Genomic DNA, 23211 nt, shown 5'->3' on the forward strand with positions numbered 1-23211 from the left:
CATGGATGAGCAGTTGTATGAATTTTATGATGAATAAAACTTCAGTTCAATAACTTTATGTAATACATTTTTTTTTCAAATTTCAGCCCCCAAAATTAAGGTGTGTCTTATTCATGGGAGCCTCTTATACATGGGGAATACAGTATGTGTGTTACACTGACTTAGGTTTTCCTGTTTTGTTATAGACCATTAAAAACTTTCACTCGCCTGACCAGGCGGTGGCGCAGTGGATAGAGCATTGGACTGGGATGTGGAGGAAGACCCAGGTTAGAGACCCTGAGGTTGCCAGCTTGACCGCGGGCTCATCTGGTTTGAGCAAAAGCTCACCAGCTTAGACCCAAGGTTGCTGGCTCAAGCAAGGTCTGCTGAAGGCCCGCGGTCAAGGCACATATGAGAAAGCAATCAATGAACAACTAAGGTGTCTCAATGAAAAACTAATGATTGATGCTTCTCATCTCTCTCCGTTCCTGTCTGTCTGTCCCTATCTATCCCTCTCTCTGAATCTCTCTCAGTTTCTGTAAAAAAAAAACCCAAAAAAACTTTCACTCAATCTACAGGGAACATCACCATTAGGAAACCCATGGTTGAAGAGACTATAATCTATAAAGATTCATAAAAGCTGCTCTAACTTTTTAAGAATTTGTACTTTCACTGTTTCATATCCTAAGTTTCTTTATTTTTAATTCTGCAAATATATGCTGGAAAAAAAGTTGATCAAAATTGACAGGTAAAAAAAAAACCCAAAAACAAAAAAAAAATTGACAGGTAAGCAATGCATCCATTCCCTTTAATGTGGTATTATAGAATTGGATCTACAAAATCTCAGGGTCTCCTGCACATTTAAGTTTAGAGCCAGTTCCTTCACATTTAAATTTCAACGGGAAAACACAAAGAGAACTACTTTCATCTTTTAATAGTAAAGAATCAAGAACCCCTCACATTTTTCTTTTTTGAGAGAGAGAGAGGACAAGGTGAGAGATGAGAAGCATCGATTCATCGGTGCAGCATGTCAGTTGTTCACTGATTGCTTTCTTCATACATGCCTTGGTGGTGGGGGCTTCAACTAAGCCAGTGACTTTGGGCTCAAGCCAGCAAACATGGAGTCATGTCTATGATCCCATGCTCAGGCTCGCGACCCTGTGTGCAAGCTGGTGAGCCCGCACTCAAGCTGGGGACCTCGAGGTTTCAACCTGGGTTATCAGCATCCCAAGCCGACCCATTCTCTGGTTTTGCCTCACGTTTGGGCAGACTTAAGATGGCAAGACTGGGGAAGAGAGACACAGGAAAAACTGCAGCTAGTGCTAATTCTCTTCCACACTGCTAAACTCCCTGAAAAAAACTCTGGATTCAAGTCCTGCCTCTGGCATTTAGTTACTGACCTTGAAAAACACTGTTTTGAACCCTTCCTTTACTTCACAAAAGCAAAGATGGTTGAAATCTTTTTTTCCCTTCAATTAAGAAGACTTATCTAGCTTAAGATAATCATTTCTATAATCATGGGATGAGCTTTTGGGATTCTTGGTCTGGAAATAGGCAGTCTGAAGTTCAACCCTTATGGCATAACATGATTAATAACATTCCCTTTGTACCTGGGTCCTAGAGTCAGGTTCAGTTGAAAGAAAACCAGAAAAAGCTGTGTATCTTTAAATATATATAAAATCTCCTAAGAAATAATAGGATAGTATGTAAAACAGTATATAAAAAAACATAACGAGACAAATCAGGCAGATATACAACATTAACAGATGAAAATAAAAGAAGTCCAATAATAAATTCTGGAAATAAAAGGTCATTTAAATAAAATACATATATACATGACAAATATATATGACATATATATATATGACAGGATGAACTCTAGATTGAACGATAGGTGAGAAAATTAGTGAACTGGAAGCTAGACCTCTAAAAAACTCACACTGAGAGTGCACAGAATAAAAATAGATGGGATATATTGAAAAAAAGTAATAGCCATAGAGGACAGATTAGTGTCAAGCAAGAGTTCTAGATGAGAAAATTAAAGTCTGAGAAACAACATTTAAAGAAAAGAAAGACTGGCCTGTGTTGGCACAGTGGATAGAGCATCCACTTGGAACACTGAGGACCCAGGTTTAAAACCCTAAGGTTGCCAACTTGAGCGTAGGCTCTTCCGGCTTTAGTGCAGGATTACTGACTTGAGTGTGGGATCACAGACATGACATGATCACTGGCTTGAGCCCAAAGGTCACTGGCTTGAAGCTCAAGGTTGCTGGTTTGAGCAAGGTGTCACTGGCCCAGCTGAAACCCCTTGGTCAACGCATATATGAGAAAACAGTAAAAGAACTAAAGTGCCACAACTATAAGTTGATGCTTCCCATCTCTCTCCCTTCCTATCTGTCTCTCTCATGCTAAAAAATAAAATAAGATGACCTACCCAGTAGAAAAATGGGTAATCTATTCAAATGAATGAAACACAGGACACCTGAATCTCACTAGCTATCAGAAAAATGCAAAGTGGAACAAATGAGATACAAATCATATCCATCAAATTAGTAAATTTTTTCAGGTCAGACAGTACATACCAAGAGTTTACCAAGATGAGAAAGGGGAACACTTGTGTTCTGGAAAATAATTTGGCAATACCTAGTAATAGTCACATGGGTATACACATGACCCAGCAATTCCATTTCTAAATATTTTAATTAAAAAAATAAACATGGCCCTGGCCGTTTGGCTCAGCGGTAGAGCGTCGGCCTGGCGTGTGGGGGACCCGGGTTTGATTCCCGGCCAGGGCACGCAGGAGAAGCGCCCATTTGCTTCTCCACCCCCGCCCCCTCCTTCCTCTCTGTCTCTCTCTTCCCCTCCCGCAGCCAAGGCTCCATTGGAGCAAAGATGGCCTGGGCGCTGGGGACGGCTCCTTGGCCTCTGCCCCAGGTGCTAGAGTGGCTCCGGTCGCAAAAGAGCGACGCCCCGGAGGGGCAGAGCATCGCCCCCTGGTGGGCAGAACGTCGCCCCTGGTGGGCGTGCTGGGTGGATCCCGGTCGGGCGCATGCGGGAGTCTGTCTGACTGTCTCTCCCCGTTTCCAGCTTCAGAAAAATACAAAAAACAAACAAACAAACAAAAAAAAATAAACATAAATAAGAACAGTCACTGTAAACACTTTATGTTATAGGAAAAAAATGATAACAATGCAAATTAGGGAAGAACAGATTCCTAGAAGACTGACCAGGGCAGGGAATCATTTTGGTAATTCCAGATCCTAGCAATACGCTATCACAGTAGATATTCAGAAAATGTTTGCATGAATGAATGAACACATAAATAAAGAATATATGGAGAACTAAAACAAATAGACCAAAATCACTGCCTTCATGGGATAAATGAAATAAGAAAACTACAGAGTATGTTAATAGTGATCGTGCTAACAAAAGGCACGTAAGGGGCATAGGGAAGTCTTGGGGAGGCTTACAATTTTTTTTAAAGAGAGAAATAGAAATAGGGAGAGAAATGAGAAACATCAACTCATAGCTGCTTCACTTTAGGGGTTACAATTTTATATTGCATGTCCAGAAAGCGCCACACTTATAACTAAATAAGTATACGGCCTACTGGAAATTTCTGTCCGTTTTTGGAATAAAACAAAATACAAATTTTTCTTACCGTCAATAAACTTTATTAAATAATATAATTGCCATTATTATTAATGATTTCTTGCCAGCATGAGGGCAATATGTATATCCCATTTTTGAAAAATGTTTTATCTTTTGATGTGAAAAATTGAACCAGTGCTTGTTTGATATCTTCTTCATTTTTTAATTTTTTGCCCTTCAAAAAATTTTGTAAGAACAAAAACAAGTGATAGTCGGAGGGTGCTAAGTCCAGGGCATATGACAGATGTGACAGAATTTCCCAGCCTAGTTCTGCAATTTTTTGACGAGTCCCCAAAGCAGCATGTGGCCTGGCATTATCATGATGCAGTATGATGTTCTTCCTATTGAACATCGCCGGCCTCTTTTCTTGGACTGCTGTCTTTAAATTATCCAGTTGCTAACAATACTTCTCCAAATTGAGCTCTTCGTTCGGTTTTAAAAGCTCATAATGTATTGGTCCTCGAATGGCCCACCATATACACAACAACATTCTCTTATTCAGAGTCAAATTTGGTTTAGAGGTGGAAGGGCTAGGTTTTCTGGGTTCACAATATGCCCTTTTCCTTATGATGTTTTCGTAGGTAATCCACTTTTCATCCCCAGTTATCATCCAGTTCAAGAAGGGCTCGATTTTGTTCTGAGAAAGCAGAGATGAGCATATGATGACTCGATCATCCAAATTCTTCTGACTTAATTCATGTGGCACCCATCTTGAATATTTCCACACCAATCCTATCTTCCGAATATGGTCCAAAATGGTTTGCTGAGCTGAATTAAGCCTTTCTGCGATCTCCAATGTTGTCAGAAAAGGATCTTGCTCCAACATGGTCTTAACAACATCGTCATCAATCAAAGATGGTCGCCCAGAACGTGGCTTATCAGAAAGGTCGAAATCACCTGTTTCGAATTTTTCGAACCATCTTCTGCATGTCCTATCAGACACTGTACCTTCACCAAACACTTTCAGTAAATTTCTGTCCTGGCCGGTTGGCTCAGTGGTAGAGCGTCGGCCTGGCGTGCAGGAGTCTCGGGTTCGATTCCCGGCCAGGGAACATAGGAGAAGTGCCCATCTGCTTCTCCACCCCTCCCTCTCTCCTTCCTCTCTGTCTCCCTCTTCCCCTCCTGCAGCCAAGGCTCCATTGGAGCAAAGTTGGCCCGGGCACTGGGGGTGGCTCTATGGCCTCTGCCTCAGGCGCTAGAATGGCTCTGATTGCAACAGAGCGACGCCCCAGATGGGCAGAGCATCGCCCCCTGGTGGGCATGCTGGGTGGATCCCGGTCGGGCGCATGTGGGAGTCTGACTGCCTCCCCATTTCCAACGTCATAAAAATACAAATAAATAAATAAAAAAATAAAAAAATAAATTTCTACATGCTTCTGTAGCATTTCTTCTTTGTTGAAATTCGTAAAAATTACAGTGGCGTAAATGAACTTTATCAGTAGCCATGGGTTCACTATCACTTCACACATAAGACTAACATGAATCAACTTTGTTTTAGTTAATTTGCTACGTCAGTATGTATACATTAAGTGATAAAAATAGAGAGGCATACATGCCCCAAATAAACATATGCTTACGTGTCAAAACTTGTGATAGAAACAGACAGAACTTTCTGGTATATCTGATACATAAAGGGGGTAAAGGAGACAGCAGATAACTGGAGGAAGAGCATTGCAGGCAGTAGTTACAGCCAGAGCAAAGATCCTGAGATTTCAGTACTGTAGGCCTGACCCCTCTGATGAACTGCAAGATGACTAGCATGGATAAAGCAAAGTGAGTGAAGAGTGAGGGGAAATGAGAAGTGGTTTGGGAAGAGGGGATATAGATAAGAGACTGGTTTTTACACTGCGCAAGAAGAGTCCTTAGGAATTACATGATCTCAGTTGTGTTTTAATAAGATCACTTTGCCCTGTTGAAAACAGGCCTCAGGGATAGAAGGGATATTTAATGATAGTAACGGCAATCATAAGGTTCTTTAGGATCTAGTCAAGTGCTTCAGTGCTGCTGAGATATTTGGGATTCCTCTAATGATTGACCCTCTCTAACCAAATGAAAAATTAGATATCTAAAAATACAGTGTGTCCATAAAGTCATGGTGCACTTTTGACCAGTCACAGGAAAGCAACAAAAGACGACAGAAATATGAAATCTGCACCAAATAAAAGGAAAACTCTCCCAGTTTCATACCTATTCAGTGCTGTTCGATGTGGGTTCACACACAAATTTATTAGGGCTCCTTAGGCCTACGAGAACGGGGTTTCTCCACCAAACTGCCGGTTTCCTTCAACTGCTTAGCCCACTGAGTAATGTTATTCCTATGTGGTGGTGCTTCGTTATAAATGCGCCGATATTTACGTTGCACTTTGGTCACGGATTCGAATTTAGCAAGCCACAGAACACACTGAACTTTCCTCTGTACCGTCCACATCTTGACTGGCATGGCTGTGGGCTGCTCCGCTGTATACACGGTGTTACGTCATCACCTGCACATGCACACATGCTGCCACATCATCCTACATAAACTGGAAGGGTTTTCCTTTTATTTGGTGCAGATTTCACATTTCAATTGTCTTTTGTTGCTTTCCTGTGACCAGTCAAAAGTGAACCATGACTTTACGGATACACTGTATATGTCTGAACATAGATATAAAAGATCTAAGTTCTTAAACATTAATTCTTTAGGTTAAAAACTTAACACATCAAAATAAATAATCTTTATTATATGCAGCTTAAGTGTCTGTTTGTTGCCGATAGCTTATTGGTTGCTTGCGTAACTGTACTAGCCAATGGGGTGAAGTTGCCACGGCATTCAAATAGTCCTGCCTTCTGGCATGCCACCTCACAAATTGAGGTTAAAGATTGGAGCAATTATTATGCTGTTAAGAAATCTTAACACCAGAAGGGTTCTTTGCAATGGTACAAGACTAGAGGTTCTCCAATTGAAAAATAATGTCATAATTGCTAAGTCTTTGGCTCCTCTAAAGGTGAAATACATGTCATTCCAAGAATTGATTTGGCTCCATCTCAAACAGGGTTGCTGTTTCAATTGAGACATAGACAATTTCCTGTAAAACTTGCCTTTGCTATGACCATCAATAAGTCTCAGGGCCAAACGTTTAAGCGTGTTGGCATTTTTTTACCTGAGCCTGCATTTGGACACAGTCAACTTTATGTTGCCTGTTAAAGAGTTCGTGAAAGAATGGACGTAAAATTAAAAATAATTGATGGTCCTCTGCAAGGTGAGCTTAAAAATGATGGAAAGATCAACACAAGAAATGTTGTGTACAAAGAGATCTTTGACATGTGAATTAACATTTTATTATTTAAATCACCTTTATTTATTGAGCTAGTGGTGGCTCTTAAGAAATGTACCACCAGTGGTTTCCTTCATTGCACTCTACTTAAGCAATTAAGCAAGTAGAAGGGGGAAACCCCATGGGGCAGTAAGCAAAGGGGCGTCCTCGCCACCTGCCCTGGGTAATTCAGTTTGAATTAGCAGACACCTTTGCACAAATCATTTTAATTACAATTTATAATATCTAGAACAGCGGTCATTTCGTATGACCGCCGGGCTTTCTAGTATCATCATAGACCTGTGCTTCCCTTTCCTATCTTCATTCCTTGAGAAAAGGCAAAGAACACACAGTTAATTCCAGATTGATAATGAAATAAAGCTGACACTCATGCACTTATTCAACCCATATTTGGTATGTGAGTACTTACAATGGGCCAGTTGCTGTCTTGAGAGCCAGGGATATTAAGACAAGCAAGATATGGCCCCTGCCTTTAGATTATTTAGTCTAGTCCAGGGATTGGGAACCTATGGCTCGCGAGCCAGATGTGGCTCTTTTGATGGCTGCACCTGGCTCGCAGACAAATCTTTAATAAAAAAAATAATGTTAAAAATATAAAACATTCAGAGATGACGTCAGAGTAATGGCGGGTAGGAAGCGATACCGATAAATCTCCCCCAAAACTCAACAAGATCTTCAACCAGAAACAGAAAAACCTATCCTTGGAGCCTCCAGATGTTTCGCAATACACCCAAAGGTATGATCGAGCAAAAAATTGGCTAAATATATAACCAAACCCCGAAGGAAATAGGGAGTAAGAAATGCTCTGCCTTCCTCACTAACCTAAACAGGGCGGCTTTCACTGGAAACTGAGAATATAGAAACTAAGGCGGGCAAAGGGGGTGAATAGATCCAGGCCACAGCACAAACGGCCGAACCAGGCTGTGGCACGGAGATCCAAGCCGAGGAAAAACTTCCTGTGACAACCCGGGCAATACAGCTAACACTCGCACCAAACCCAGACAAAGAAAGACAAGCGGGGCAGCCATTTTACCCGATCTCCTGGTCGGCGCGCGCAGATAGTGGGCGAGAGATTTCTTCCAAAGCCCCGGGAGGGTGCGCCCGTGTTACCCCACAGAGAGGCAGAGTCAGAGGCCTTTGTGTGGGCCGAAAGCCTCCGGGCCGCCCCAGCGCCCTGGGAGAGCCGCACACGGGGAGGGAGCGAGAACTAATTCCAATGCCGGAACTTTTCCGTACGGGCGGGGGTTTCACTCAGAGGGTGAGGCCGCTGGTCTGATATCCTGGTCTGCGCGTGCAGATAGTGAGCGAGAGATTCCTCCGAGTGCCTCGGCAGTGCCTGCCCGTGTTATCCCACAGAGGAGCAGAGTCAAGGGCCTTTGTGTGGGCCAAAAAGCGGAATCTCGGGCCGCCCCAGCACCCTGAGGGAGCTGCGCACGGGAAGGGAGCGAGAGCTAATTCCAACGCTGGAACTTTTCAGTGCGGGCGGGGGGTTTCACTCAGAGGGTAAGACTTCCAGCCTGACATCCTGGTCTGCGTGCACGGAGAGTGGGCAGGAGACTCCTCCCAGCACCTCGGGAGTGGGAGCCCGTGTTGTCCCACGGAGGGGCAGAGTCGGGGGCCATTGTGTGGGCCGAGGGCGGAGTCTCAGGCCGCCCCAGCGCCTTGAAAAAGCCGCACACGGGGACGGAGCGAGAGCCAATTCCAACGCTGGAACTTTTCAGTGCGGGCGGGGGGTTTCACTCAGAGGGCGAGACTTCCAGCCTGACATCCTGGTCTGTGCGCACAGATAGTGAGCGAGAGTTTCCTCCAAGCGCCCCGGAAGTGGGTGCCCGCCCGTGTTACCAGACAGAGTGGCAGAGCCAGAGGTCTTTGAGTGGGCGGAAGCCCCGCCTGATTATGCTAGCGGCTCTGACTGACTGAGCCTTACCCAGAGCCCTGCGCTGAGTGGGAATAGAGTGAGGAGTTGCCAGCTCTTTGAGCCTCTTACTATCCAGGCAGAGGCAGCAGCAACCCCATAGCTGGATTATCAGGCTACTAATTGAGGAAGGAAAGACTAGGAGAGAGGCTCCAGGAACACAGACTCTCTCACTGTCGGAGCCTATAAATGCTAATGAGCCTCAACTGCCAACGAAACTGAAGCACAATACATGACATCTCCATAGAAACTTATCAACTGCAAACCTCTACCTGAGCGTGCCAAAGGGGCAGAACACGGGGTACAGAGTCACCGACCAGGAAGAGGGAGAGAAAAGAAAAAGCAAGAAGATAACCTCTCAAAATCAAGAATAATCCGCAGACTTTATAACCTATCCCATTTTATTATATTTGTTCGTTTGTTTCTCTTATCTTCATCCTTGATTTTTTTTTTTCCTCCTCCAATTTGGTCGTTTAACTCTCTACCAGTCTTACTCTCTCCTCTCCTTGAACTACACTACCCATAAGTGTTACATCTCCCATTATCTTTTCTTTCCTCTTCCTTTCTCTCTATGAGGGTTGCAATCCAAAACCCTTAACTCTCTCTCTCTCTCTCCTCTTTTTTCTTCTTTTAGTGGTTCCCTCTTTTTTCTCTCTCTCTCTCTCTTTCTTTTCTCCCTCTATATTAGTTTCTTCCTTTCTCCTTTACGTCTCTTCTCATTCAAACCTCAATAATGAACAAATTATCTTATCTGGGACTCAAACTTATGTTTGTGGCATTATGGGGGGTTTTTACTTCACCTTTTTAACTCACTAGCAGTGCTCCCATCCCTGGCTCTCCATTTTATCAAGCTCTTGTTCCACTAAATACAATAGTAATTTTTTAATTTGTCCCCCCATTTTCCTGTTTCCCCTCTTATTCCTCTCATCATAACTCTTAGTCAACCAACACCTAAACACAAATCATTTTATTCTTGATCCAAATTTTTTCATTATTTGCTTTTTTTTATTTTTTATTTTATTTATTTGTTTTTTCTTGCCCCTTTATTACTTTTCCCCAATTCAGGCCCTCCATTACAGGCATTGTTTGTTCTATTAAATACAATATAATTCACAATTCACCACAAGATTTTCTCAAGAAAGAGGGGAGAGGAGAGGAGAGGAGAGGAAAAAAAGGAGGGGGGGGAATAATTTCCTTTTTTAATTTTTATTTTATTTTTCTTTATTTCATTATTAATTTAAAAAAAACAACTTTTTTCGATTTTTTATTTTTTTAACTTTTTATTCTTTATTAAATCTCATTAATACTATCAACAAAACCACCCTCAGATGCCATTAAAGAAGAGAAAATCGAATATCATGGATACAAAAGAAAGAGAGGTAACACAGCTAGATGAGGAAAAATCTATGGAGAAAAAATTTAATATATTGGAAACCTTGGAGCTAAATGACAGAGAATTCAAGATAGAAATCCTAAAAATACTCAGAGATATACAAGAAAACACAGAAAGGCAATTTAGGGAGCTCAGAAAATAACTCAACGAACACAAAGAATATATGTCCAAGGAAATTGAAACTATAAAAACAAATCAAACAGAGATGAAAAACTCAATTCACGAGCTGAAAAACGAGGTAACAAGCTTAGCTAATAGAACAGGCCAGATAGAAGAGAGGATTAGTGAAATAGAAGACAAGCAACTTGAGGCACAACAGAGAGAAGAAGAAAGAGACTCAAAAATTTAAAAAAATGAGATAGCCCTACAAGAATTAACTGACTCCATCAGAAAGAATAATAGGTATATCAGAGGGAGAAGAGAGAGAAAATGGAATGGAGAACATACTCAAACAAATAATAGATGAGAACTTCCCAAGCTTGTGGAAAGATCTAAAGCCTCAAATTCAAGAAGCAAACAGAACTCCGAGTTTTCTTAACCCCAACAAACCTACTCCAAGGCACATCATAATGAAATTAGCACAAACCAATGGCAAAGAAAAAATTCTCAAGGCAGCCAGGGAAAAGAAGAATACAACATATAAAGGAAGGCCCATTAGATTATCATCAGATTTCTCAGCAGAAACTCTACAAGGTAGAAGAGACTGGACCTCAATATTTAAAGTCCTGAAAGAGAGGGACTTTCAGCCACGAATAATATACCCATCAAAGCTATCCTTCAAATATGAAGAAGAAATAAAAACATTCACAGATACAGAAAAGATGAGGGAATTTATCATCAGAAAACCCCCACTCCAGGAATTACTAAAGGGGATTCTCCAATCAGATACAAAGAACAAAAAAAAACAAAGCCACAAGTAAAAGCTCCAAGAAGAACACAATAAAACCAAATTTAAACTGTGACAACAACAAAAAGAAAGGGGGGAGAGGATGGAGATTAAGAGTAGCAAAGGACGATGGAGTGCAAAAGTACTCACAAAATAGTGCGCTACAATGAAGAGGGTAGGAACCCTTTTCATTACTTAAAGGTAACCACCATTGAAAAAACCACCACAGAAGCACATGAGATAAAAAAGATAGCAACAGAGGAAAGATGTATGGAATACAACCAAATAAAAACAAAAGATAGAAAAACAAAAGAGAAGGATCAAACAAGACACAAAACTAACAGAAAGCAATCTATAAAATGGCAATAGGGAACTCACAAGTGTCAACAATTACACTAAATGTAAACGAATTAAACTCACCAATAAAAAGACACAGAGTAGCAGAATGGATTAAAAAAGAAAATCCAACTGTATGCTGCCTACAGGAAACTCATCTAAGTAACAAGGATAAAAACAAATTCAAAGTGAAAGGCTGGAAAACAATACTCCAAGCAAATAACATCCAAACAAAGCAGGTGTAGCAATATTCGTATCTGATAATGCTGACTACAAGACAGCAAAAGTACTCAGAGACAAAAATGGCCATTTCATAATGGCTAAGGGGACACTGAATCAAGAAGACATAACAATTCTTAATATATATGCACCAAACCAAGGAGCACCAAAATATATAAGACAGCTACTTATTGACCTTAAAACAAAAACTGACAAAAATACAATCATACTTGGAGACCTCAATACACCGCTGAAGGCTCTAGATCGGTCATCCAAACAGAGAATCAACAAAGATATAGTGGCCTTAAACAAAACACTAGAGCACCTGGATATGATACACATCTACAGGACATTTCATCCCAAAGTGACTGAGTATATATTTTCTCCAGTGTACATGGATCATTCTCAAAAATTGACCATATGTTGGACCACAAAAACAACATCAGCAAATTCAGAAAAATCGAAGTTGTACCAAGCATATTTTCTGATCATAAAGCCTTGAAACTAGAATTCAACTGCAAAAAGGAAAAAAAAATCCCACAAAAATGTGGAAACTAAACAACATACTTTTAAAAAATGAATGGGTCAAAGAAGAAATAAGTGCAGAGATCAAAAGATATATACAGACTAATGAAAATTACAATACGACATATCAGAATCTATAGGATGCAGCAAAAGCAGTGATAAGAGGGAAGTTCATATCACTTCAGGCATATATGAACAAACAAGAGAGAGCCCAAGTGAACCACTTAACTTCACACCTTAAGGAACTAGAAAAAGAAGAACAAAGACAACCCAAAACCAGCCCAAGAAAGGAGATAATAAAAATCAGAGCAGAAATAAATGAAATAGAAAACAGTACTACAGAAAAAATTAATAGAACAAAGAGCTGGTTCTTTGAAAAGATCAACAAAATTGACAAACCCTTGGCAAGACTTACCAAGGAAAAAAGAGAAAAAACTCATTTAAACAAAATCCAAAATGAAAGAGGAGAAATCACCATGGACACCGTAGATATACAAAGAATTATTGTAGAATACTATGAAAAACTTTATGCCACTAAATTCAACAATCTAGAAGAAATGGATAAATTCCTAGAACAATACAACCTTCCTAGACTGAGTCAAGAAGAAGCAGAAAGCCTAAACAGACCTATTAGTAGAGAAGAAATAGAAAAAACCATTAAAAACCTCCCCAAAAATAAAAGTCCAGGCCCTGACGGCTATACCAGTGAATTTTATCAAACATTCAAAGAAGACTTGGTTCCTATTCTACTCAAAGTCTTCCAAAAAATTGAAGAAGAAGCAATACTTCAAAACACATTTTATGAGGCCAACATAGCCCTCATACCAAAACCAGGCAAGGATGGCACCAAAAAAGAAAACTACAGACCAATATCTCTAATGAATATAGATGCTAAAATACTAAACAAAATACTAGCAAATCGAATACAACAACATATTAAAAAAATAATACATCATGATCAAGTGGGATTCATCCCAGAATCTCAAGGATGGTTCAACATACGTAAAACGGTTAACGTAATACACCATATCAACAAAACAAAGAACAAAAACCACATGATCTTATCAATAGATGCAGAAAAGGCTTTTGATAAAATACAACACAATTTTATGTTTAAGACTCTCAACAAAATGGGTATAGAAGGAAAATATCTCAACATGATAAAGGCCATATATGATAAACCATCAGCTAACATCATATTAAATGGCACTAAACTGAAGGCTTTCCCCCTTAAATCAGGAACAAGACAGGGTTGTCCACTCTCTCCACTCTTATTTAATGTGGTACTAGAGGTTCTAGCCAGAGCAATCAGACAAGACAAAGAAATAAAAGGCATCCATATCGGAAAAGAAGAAGTAAAGGTATCACTTTTTGCCAATGATATGATCCTATACATCGAAAACCCCAAAGAATCCACAAAAAGACTACTAGAAACAATAAGTCAATACAGTAAGGTCGCAGGATACAAAATTAACATACAGAAGTCAATAGCCTTTCTATATGCCAACAATGAAACAACTGAGAACGAACTCAAAAGAATAATCCCCTTCACAATTGCAACAACAACAAAAAAAATACTTAGGAATAAACATAACAAAGAATGTAAAGGACTTATATAATGAAAACTATAAACCATTGTTAAGAGAAATCGAGAAAGATATAATGAGATGGAAGAATATTCCTTGTTCTTGGTTAGGAAGAATAAATATAATAAAGATGGCTATATTACCCAAAGCAATATACAAATTTAATGCAATTCCCATTAAAATTCCAATGACATTTTTTAAAGAAATAGAGCAAAAAATCATCAGATTTATATGGAACTATAAAAAACCCCGAATAGCCAAAGCAATCCTAAAGAAAAAGAATGAAGCTGGGGGCATTACAATACCTGACTTCAAACTATATTATAGGGCCACGACAATCAAAACAGCATGGTATTGGCAGAAAAATAGGCACTCAGACCAATGGAACAGAATAGAAAGTCCAGAAATAAAACCACATATATATAGTCAAATAATTTTTGATAAAGGGTCCAACAACACACAATGGAGAAAAGAAAGCCTCTTCAATAAATGGTGCTGGGAAAACTGGAAAGCCACATGCAAAAGAATGAAACTGGACTACAGTTTGTCCCCCTGTACTAAAATTAACTCAAAATGGATCAAAGATCTAAACATAAGACCTGAAACAATTAAGTACATAGATGAAGACATAGGTACTAAACTCATGGACCTGGGTTTTAAAGAGTATTTTATGAATTTGACTCCAATGGCAAGAGAAGTGAAGGCAAAAATTAATGAATGGGACTACATCAGACTAAGAAGTTTTTGCTCAGCAAGAGAAACTGATAACAAAATAAACAGAAAGCCAACTAAATGGGAAATGATATTTTCAAACAACAGCTCAGATAAGGGCCTAATATCTAAAATATATAAAGAACTCATAAAACTCAACAACAAACAAACAAACAATCCAATAAAAAAATGGGAAGAGGACATGAACAGATACTTCTCACAGGAGGAAGTACAAATGGCCAACAGATATATGAAAAGGTGCTCATCTTCTTTAGTTATTAGAGAAATGCAAATCAAAACTGCAATGAGATACCACCTCACACCTGTTAGATTAGCTATTATTAACAAGACAGGTAATAGCAAATGTTGGAGAGGCTGTGGAGAAAAAGGAACCCTCATACACTGTTGGTGGGAATGTAAAGTAGTACAACCATTATGGAAGAAAGTATGGTGGTTCCTCAAAAACCTGAAAATAAAACTACCGTATGACCCAGCAATCCCTCTACTGGGTGTATACCCCAAAAACTCAGAAACATTGATATACGTAAAGACACATGCAGCCCCATGTTCACTGCAGCATTGTTCACAGTGGCCAGGACATGGAAACAACCAAAAAGCCCATCAATAGATGACTGGATAAAGAAGATGTGGCACATATACTCTATGGAATACTACTCAGCCATAAGAAATGACGACATCGGATCATTTACAGCAAAATGGTGGGATCTTGATAACATTATATGAAGTGAAATAAGTAAATCAGAAAAAAACAGGAACTGCATTATTCCATACGTAGGTGGGACATAAAAGTGAAACTAAGAGACATTGATAAGAGTGTGGTGTTTACGGGGGGAGGGGGGAAAGGGAGGGGAAAGGGGGAGGGGGAGGGGCACAAAGAAAACTAGATAGAAGGTGACAGAGGACAATCTGACTTTGGGTGATGGGTATGCAACATAATTGAAAGACAAAATAAATTGACTTGTTGATCTTTGAATATATGTGTCCTGATTTATTGATGTCGCCCAATTAAAAAAATAAAATTATAATAAAAAAAATATATAAAACATTCATGTATTACAATCCATTCATTTCCCACCACTCATGTTCATGGTAGCGGGTAGCTGGTGCTAATCACAGCTGTCCTCCAGGACAACACCAAATTTTTATTGGATAATGCGTAATGTATACGAGTCGTTGTATGGCTCTCACACAATTACATTTTAAAATATGTGCTGTTCATGGCTCTCTCAGCCAAAAACGTTCCTGACCCCTGGTCTAGTCTATTAAGTGAGGTATCTAAACTTATGTGCTATATATAAACATAATATAAATATAAATTTCTTGTAATATTTTTAAAAAGTAATAAGAATTAGGTAAAATTAACTGTAATAATATTTAACTTTACCCAACAGATCCAAAATATTATTATTATTATTATTTTTTCATTTTTCCAAAGCTGGAAACGGGGAGGCAGTCAGACAGACTCCCACATGCGCCCGACCGGGATCCACCCGGCATGCCCACCAGGGGGCGATGTTCTGCCCCTCTGGGGCGTCGCTCTGTTGCATCCAGAGCCATTCTAGCACCTGAGGCAGAGGCCACAGAGCTATCCCCAGCGCCCGGGCCATCTTTGCTCCAATGGAGCCTCGGATGCGGGAGGGGAAGAGAGAGACAGAGAGGAAGGAGTGGGGGAGGGGTGGAGAAGCAGATGGGTGCTTCTCCTGTGTGCCCTGGCCGGGAATCAAACCCGGGACTCCTGCACGCCAGGCCGATGCTCTACCGCTGAGCCAACCGGCCAGGGCCAAAATATTATTTTAACATATAACTAATATAAAAAATTAAATCTTTTACATTCTTTTTTTCACAGTTTCTAAAATCCTATATTTTATACTTAAGAATATCTCAATTTGGCCTTGGCTGGATAGCTCAGTTGGTTAGAGCAGTGGTCCCCAACCTTTTTTGGGCCACGGACCAGCCTTTAGGGTGGGATGGATAAATGTATCACGTGACTGAGACAAGCGTCAAGAGTGAGTCTTAGATGGATATAACAGGGGGAATCTGGTCATTTTTTAAAAATAAAATATCGTTCAGACTTAAATATAAATAAAACGAAAATAATGTAAGTTATTTATTCTTTCTCTGCGGACCTGTACCAAATGGCCCACAGACCGGGACCGGTCCTCAGCCCGGGGGTTGGGGACCACTGGGTTAGAGCATCATCCCAAAGCTCAGAAGTTGCCAGTTCAATCCCCAGTCAGGGCACATACAGAAACAGGTGGGTGTTCCTCTCTCTCTATCTCTCTCTTTTCCTCTCTCTAAAATCAATAATATAAAAACACTAAAAAAAAAAAATCTGAATTTGAACTCACCCCACTTCAGTGTACTGGACAGCACAGTTATTCAGGATAGATCTATATTTAGAAAATTCAAAAGAACTTAACAATCTCAGGTCAGGTCAAAATAAAATAGGTGCGAGGCTTGAACATGTTCACAGGTTATACAAAAAGAATATGAGTGAACATACTAGTGTAGACACTTGATAGGAAGTGTAAAGAAAAGGATTAATAGCATAGGTAGTTTAAAAAAGAGGACTGTCACACCTTCCTTTGTGGTAAGAGGAAAGGGAAGAATTTAGTACAGTTATAAACAAGTTCGGTGAGTATAAGAGATGAGAGAACAGAAAGTTGAGACAGTTTAAGAGCTTCCCATTTTTCTCAGTGAATCCGAAAATAATCTTGCCAGCTCTTTCACCACTGACAGTACAAATTTGAAAGGACTACATTTATGGAAAATTTTAAGAAATGTTATCTTACTATATATAACAACATTAAGCTGTATTTTTGTAAAATTATAGCATTTTTTTTAGCATTCTTCTGGACTGGTCAATCTTGAATTTTGCCACTGTCTCTCTAAACACAGAAGGAATACTATCAGATTCATTCTCTTTCTTCACCTATACATTTATTCAGCAAACATGTACCCAAATGTCTACTCTATGTCAAGTACTGTGTGAGACACTGAGCATAAAGAGATAAAGAAGGGCCTCACTGATCTACATTTGTATTCTCAGTATTTACCATATTATGTCTGCTCAAAGCAAGTGCTTTAAAAACATAGCATTACATATGTAAACATTACATATCAACTAAATTATGTATCGAAAAAAACTTTCATTTAAAAATCTGAAGTAGGGCCCTGGCCAGTTGGCTCAGTGGTAGAGCGTCGGCCTGGCGTGCAGAAGTCCCGGGTTCAATTCCTGGCCAGGGCACACAGGAGAAGCGCCCATCTGCTTCTCCACCCTTCCCCCTCTCCTTCTTCACTGTCTCTCTCTTCCCCTCCCGCAGCCGAGGCTCCCCTGGAGCAAAAGATGGCCCAGGCGCTGGGGATGGCTCCTTGGCCTCTGCCCCAGTCGCTAGAGTGGCTCTGGTCGCAACAGAGCGACATCCCGGATGGGCAGAGCATTGCCCCCTGGTGGGCGTGCCGGGTGGATCCCGGTCGGGCGCATGCGGGAGTCTGTCTGACTGCCTCCCCGTTTCCAGCTTCAGAAAAATACAGAAAAAAAAAAAAAAAGTGAAAAAAAAATAAAAAATCTAAAGTAGTGCTGCCCAGTAGAATTTTCTGTGGTAATGAAAGTGTTCTACTCTGAGCTGTCCAATACGGTAGCTAATAGTCACATGAATTTTTTTATTTAATTAGGATTTTAATTTTAATAAAAAATGTGGCCCTGGCCGGTTGGCTCAGCGGTAGAGCGTCGGCCTGGCGTGCGGGGGACCCGGGTTCGATTCCCAGCCAGGGCACACAGGAGAAGCGCCCATTTGCTTCTCCACCCCTCCGCCGCGCTTTCCTCTCTGTCTCTCTCTTCCCCTCCCGCAGCCAAGGCTCCATTGGAGCAAAGATGGCCCGGGCCTGGGGATGGCTCTGTGGCCTCTGCCTCAGGCACTAGAGTGGCTCTGGTCGCAACATGGCGACGCCCAGGATGGGCAGAGCATCGCCCCCTGGTGGGCAGAGCGTCGCCCCATGGTGGGCGTGCCGGGTGGATCCCGGTTGGGCACATGCGGGAGTCTGTCTGACTGTCTCTCCCTGTTTCCAGCTTCAGAAAAATGAAAAAAAAAAAAAAAATAAATGTGGTAACTACCATACATAGCTAAATATTAGAACACAGTGAGTAGCTAATGTGATTTCCACTATTATAATGAAGGTGTTGTCATCTCTGAGTTGACACATAATATGCTGCTAGACTTAAGTACACAATGATAACATTTATTGTACAAAAAAAATTTTCTTAGCGTAATATATCTTTAGCATTGTGAGATAAAAAAGAGAAAACAAAATAGAAGAAACAGGAAAGGATATTCCAATCTTTTTACTCTATTCCCCAAGAGAAAAAACACACCTTCTAACAACCTCCTGATTTTCCACATTGAGTCTAGCTAGTGAAAATACTTTGTGGAGATAAAAAGTCAAACATTTCTTTAATTAGGGATAAATTACTAGAGCATAGTAGTCATTTCTGTAATAAAATGACTATAAAGTTTTGGCAAGACAACATAATAGAGTGTGTTTAAAACTCCAAAAACCTATCCTTGTAAAATGCATATTAATTTCCCCAATTTTGTCCCATTTGTCTTAATCTTTAAAATGAACCTCTTGCGGCCCTGGCCAGTTGGCTCAGTGGTAGAGCGTCAGCCTGGCATGCAGAGGTCCCGGGTTCGATTCCCGGCCAGGGCACACAGGAGAAGCGCCCATCTGCTTCTCCACCCCTCTCCCTCTCCTTCCTCTCTGTCTCTCTCTTCCCCTCCAGCAGCCAGGGCTCCATTGGAGCAAAGATGGCCCGGCCGCTGGGGATGGCTCCTTGGCCTCTGCCCCAGGCACTAGAGTGGCTCTGGTCATGACAGAGCAACACCCGGGGGGGGGGGGGGGGGGCAGAGCATCGCCCCCTGGTGGGCGTACCAGGTGGATCCCGATCGGGTGCATGCGGGAGTCTGTCTGACTGTCTCTCCCCGTTTCTAGCTTCAGAAAAATACAAAAAAAAAAAAAAAGAACCTCTTGCTAAAAGATATGGATGGCACAATTCACTGAGCAAAAAGGCAAGTATAATCTAAACCAGATTTTGAGTAATTCCTGGTGTAGTAACTAGAGAGCTGCTTACGACTGGGATAGTAAAATTTACTTTCAGTATTTTGTGTATTCACTATCCTTAATGTATAATTTAAGTGACTGTACAAAGTTAATCAGAGATACTGAGTCCTACACTGGCATAGGTCTGATTACATACTCAGAAGATCTGGTAACTTAAAAGATAAAACCAGTGAGGTGAGCAACTAAATGTCAGACAGCATTTTTTTATGCACATCAACTTGTTCAACTTGTTAACCACCCGCCCATAAGGCAGTTGTCTTATAGTAAATTAATCACACAACTCCTGGCCCATCCTATTAGTTGGATTCATCTGAAGTCATTTTTAAAAACATTACCATATTGTTTGTCTTGAAGATACATGGGTTATACAAGCAGGATTTTATTCAGTTTAACAAAAATATCTAATGTTAAGTTTGGGTTCAGGGCTCCTTTAAACCCAGAGTCCCTTTAAAGTCAAATTCCCCTCACCCAACTTCCCACTTGGGCAACTTCTTCAGTAAACATCTCTCTCATCCGACCTCCCCCTCTAAGTAACACCACCCCAACCCTGGGAAGGTTCTGGGAAAAGTCCTTGGGACAAGGCCATTGGGAGGGACCTGAGGGTTGGAAAAGGGAGACAGACTGTGATTAAGGCAACAAACCAAGATATGCTTGCTAATCTGGGCATATCCAGGTGCACCCAACCCCATGCCAGCAAATTCTTGCAGCAACCCCTGTATCAGACACCCCTTCCTGCAACTCTCCGCTGACGCCACCAGGGTCTCAGCCAGTCTGATTTAAAGATGCATAAATTAACTTCTTACAAAATTCATCAGGCCTGTACAACCCTCCTTTGGTAGACCTAACACCTAACACTGAGAAGTGGTGTCTTAATCTACTAGAAGCTTTAAGGCAACCACTTTAGAATGGTCTTCCTACCAGCCAAAAATTCCACCAGGTAAATAAGCCTTCTTTCTATACAGGAAGATCAAATCAAAAGCATGAGATCAGACCTGCAATAATTAACTTCAAGTCAAATTACTTGTTATGGCTTATTGCAACAAAGTCAGAGTCCTGCCACAATATGGTATTATAATGATATCATTAGCTTGGTTTCCTAATAAGGCATTTATCTGGGATATCTAATTCACAATTAGTTAAAAATAGAGAACCAACATTTGTTTCAGGGAGTAGCAGGCACTTCTAGTTTTATTTCTAAGTTGTTGTTTTTTAATAATACCCACTGTAAAATAAATGAACAGAAAGCTGGCTCTCAAAGAGTATTATTTCCCTGTCTTAACATTAAAATGCTGTTCTATAGCAGAGAAAGTTATCAACGTTTTGGTCTCGCAAAAATCTTTTTTGCTTCGCTGCCTTTTGAATCAGTAAATGAAACCACTGAACTGCAGTAGCATTGAAATTAATGCGACTTAGAAATTAAGCAGCAACCAGTAACAGACTTCATCATCTAGACAGGGTTAAGCTTCTTCAGCAATTTTTTGCCCTAAATTGTCAGTTTCTCTAGTGCTGCAATTGCCAGGAGGCAGGGAAAAATTTTTTTCTCTCAATTAATTCTAAGAGAGGTGGAGCTTTTGATATGCCTTAAATCGCCCTGCGATTTTTTGTTTTTCCCAGATGTTCCACTGGTTCCAAACCTGTCCCGTTCGAACTCCCTTCAGGAGAACGGAAAGTAAGGTCCACATTCCCCAAGTTTCACTTGTGGGATGAAAACAAGGCAGGAACACGCAGTCCTACCCATCGTACATATGTTTTCCGAAAACAAACGAGGTGTTGGCACACTTTCTGTCCTTCACCCAGGCCTTGGACAACACTTGGTCCGTCCTGAGGAGTTAGACTCGACAAGCAGTCACCGAACCGTGACACTAACTGCAAACAGTGACCAGAGGGGGCTCAGGACAAGTCCTCCCCTCCCCTTCACTCAGACGTGTCCCAACCGGCCAGAGGCAAGAAACGCCAGCCTCTCCCTCTTCCCGCTCCGTCCGGTGGGCCGCCGACCCGCTCCGGACCCCGTCTCTGGCCGCAGCCGCCGAGCCCCGGCGAGGAGGACGGCGTGACCGAGAAGCGCGGACGGGAAGCGGCCTCCTTCCCGCCTCCCCGCCGCCGGCCTCATCGCCCGGGCTTGGAAGCGAGACGCGCGCCGGGGCTTCGCCGCCTCCCGTCCCCGCGCCCGCCGCCGCCGCCGCGGCCTAGCCCGCCGCCCGCGCCCCGGCCTCGCCGCTCCCGCGCCACCCGGGCCTGAGGGGCCGCGCGGGGGCGGCCGGGAGGTGGCAGCACGGAGGTACCTACCAGCTGCTGCCGGACCCAGCGCCACATGCCCCCTCCGTCGCCGTCCCGGTCCCGCGAAGCGCGGGGGCCGCGGGGCTGCAGGTGGATGCCGACGAGCCAAACCGGGAAGCGCAAGAGCCCCCCTGGCTGTAGTTCCGCTCGCCGCTACCGCCGCCGCCACTTCACGCCCGGCGCCGAGTCCCCATCTCGCTGCGCCGGCCTCGAGGTCTCACAGGCGCGGCCCGGACGCCGCCCCCGGCCGGCGCAGCTCAGCCGGCCGCCTCGCCGCAGCCACCTTCATTATTGACCGTTGTCAACTGAAGCGCCGCCACAACCCCACCTCCGCTGCCCCCCCAACACGACCGGGCACCACCCGAGCCCGCCCCCGGCGGCCCGCCCCGCCCCCGGACGTGACGACAGGCGCCGCGCGGCCCCGGGACTCGCAGCCCAGCCGCGGCTGAGGCCTGGTTCAGCTGTGTGGGCGGGGCAAGTGGTGGGCGTGGAAAGGTGCGGGTTCGCGAACGCGCTTTCTACCCTCTCCTACTTCCCGCCTGCTCAGGCGTGCGGTGAAGCCGCTCTTGGGTGTCAGTCTGTGAAGTCTGCGGCTTCCGGCTGACTCCTCTATTTCTACCTCCTGTTGCAGGTCTGTTTTTCTCTCTGCTTTCTTTGGTCTCCCCAGCCCCCAGTACCCCAACAGGCATATGCAACAATCTGGAAAGTGGTGACTGAAGGTTAATCCCCTCGAGTCTCCGCTTTTGGCTCAAATTGTCAAAACCTCAGGCTCAGCGCATAACACAGCTATGTTTAGCCAACGACTGAGTTGAGGCTAGGGGGAGTCTTGATCACTGCCTGCAACTGATCAAGAAAGGAAGGGATTGCAGCTCCCCTGTAACTGGTCCACTCTGGACCAGTGTTTCCAGAGAATAGAGGAGATTCTCTTTTGTAGTGCTAAACTGAACGGGTTAGAGTGAAAAATGCTTTATGCAAAGGTGGTTGTTTACTGTTCACCGCCAAACTCCTGCCATCAAAAACAACCTAGAAGTAGCAAGACCTATGTAAGAGATAAGTCAGTAAATAGTGGTAGAAAGGAATATAAAAACAACTGGGAACAAGACTTTGATTTGGAAGGCTGAAATGAAGCGCCAGTCTCGCTTTGTTCAAAAGCAGCTCCAAATACATCGTGAGTGTTGTGTGTGTGTGTATAGAGTGTGAGCAAAATTTTGCTGAATTAAAACACAATTCATTCAACACATTTTGTGGGGGTTTTTAAAAGAAAAATCTAAATGAGATTA

General features: G+C 42.3%; 1 protein-coding gene across 4 annotated transcripts in view; it reads right to left on the reverse strand.

Moving 5' to 3' along the window:
• Positions 1–22288, reverse strand: part of ATP11B (ATPase phospholipid transporting 11B (putative)) — a 142633-nt gene extending 120345 nt beyond the window's left edge. For 2 of the 4 annotated variants that reach the window (XM_066347696.1, XM_066347697.1), the window contains exon 1: positions 21941–22288. In XM_066347696.1, coding sequence (XP_066203793.1) covers positions 21941–21967 — 27 coding nt within the window. In that variant the 5' untranslated portion in view covers positions 21968–22288. The remainder of the gene's footprint in view (positions 1–21940) is intronic. The other 2 variants (XM_066347698.1, XM_066347695.1) reach the window with 1 other exon arrangement.
• Positions 22289–23211: the final 923 nt, after the last annotated feature.

This window comes from Saccopteryx leptura, chromosome 8 (assembly GCF_036850995.1).
Source record: "Saccopteryx leptura isolate mSacLep1 chromosome 8, mSacLep1_pri_phased_curated, whole genome shotgun sequence".
NCBI lineage: Eukaryota > Metazoa > Chordata > Mammalia > Chiroptera > Emballonuridae > Saccopteryx > Saccopteryx leptura.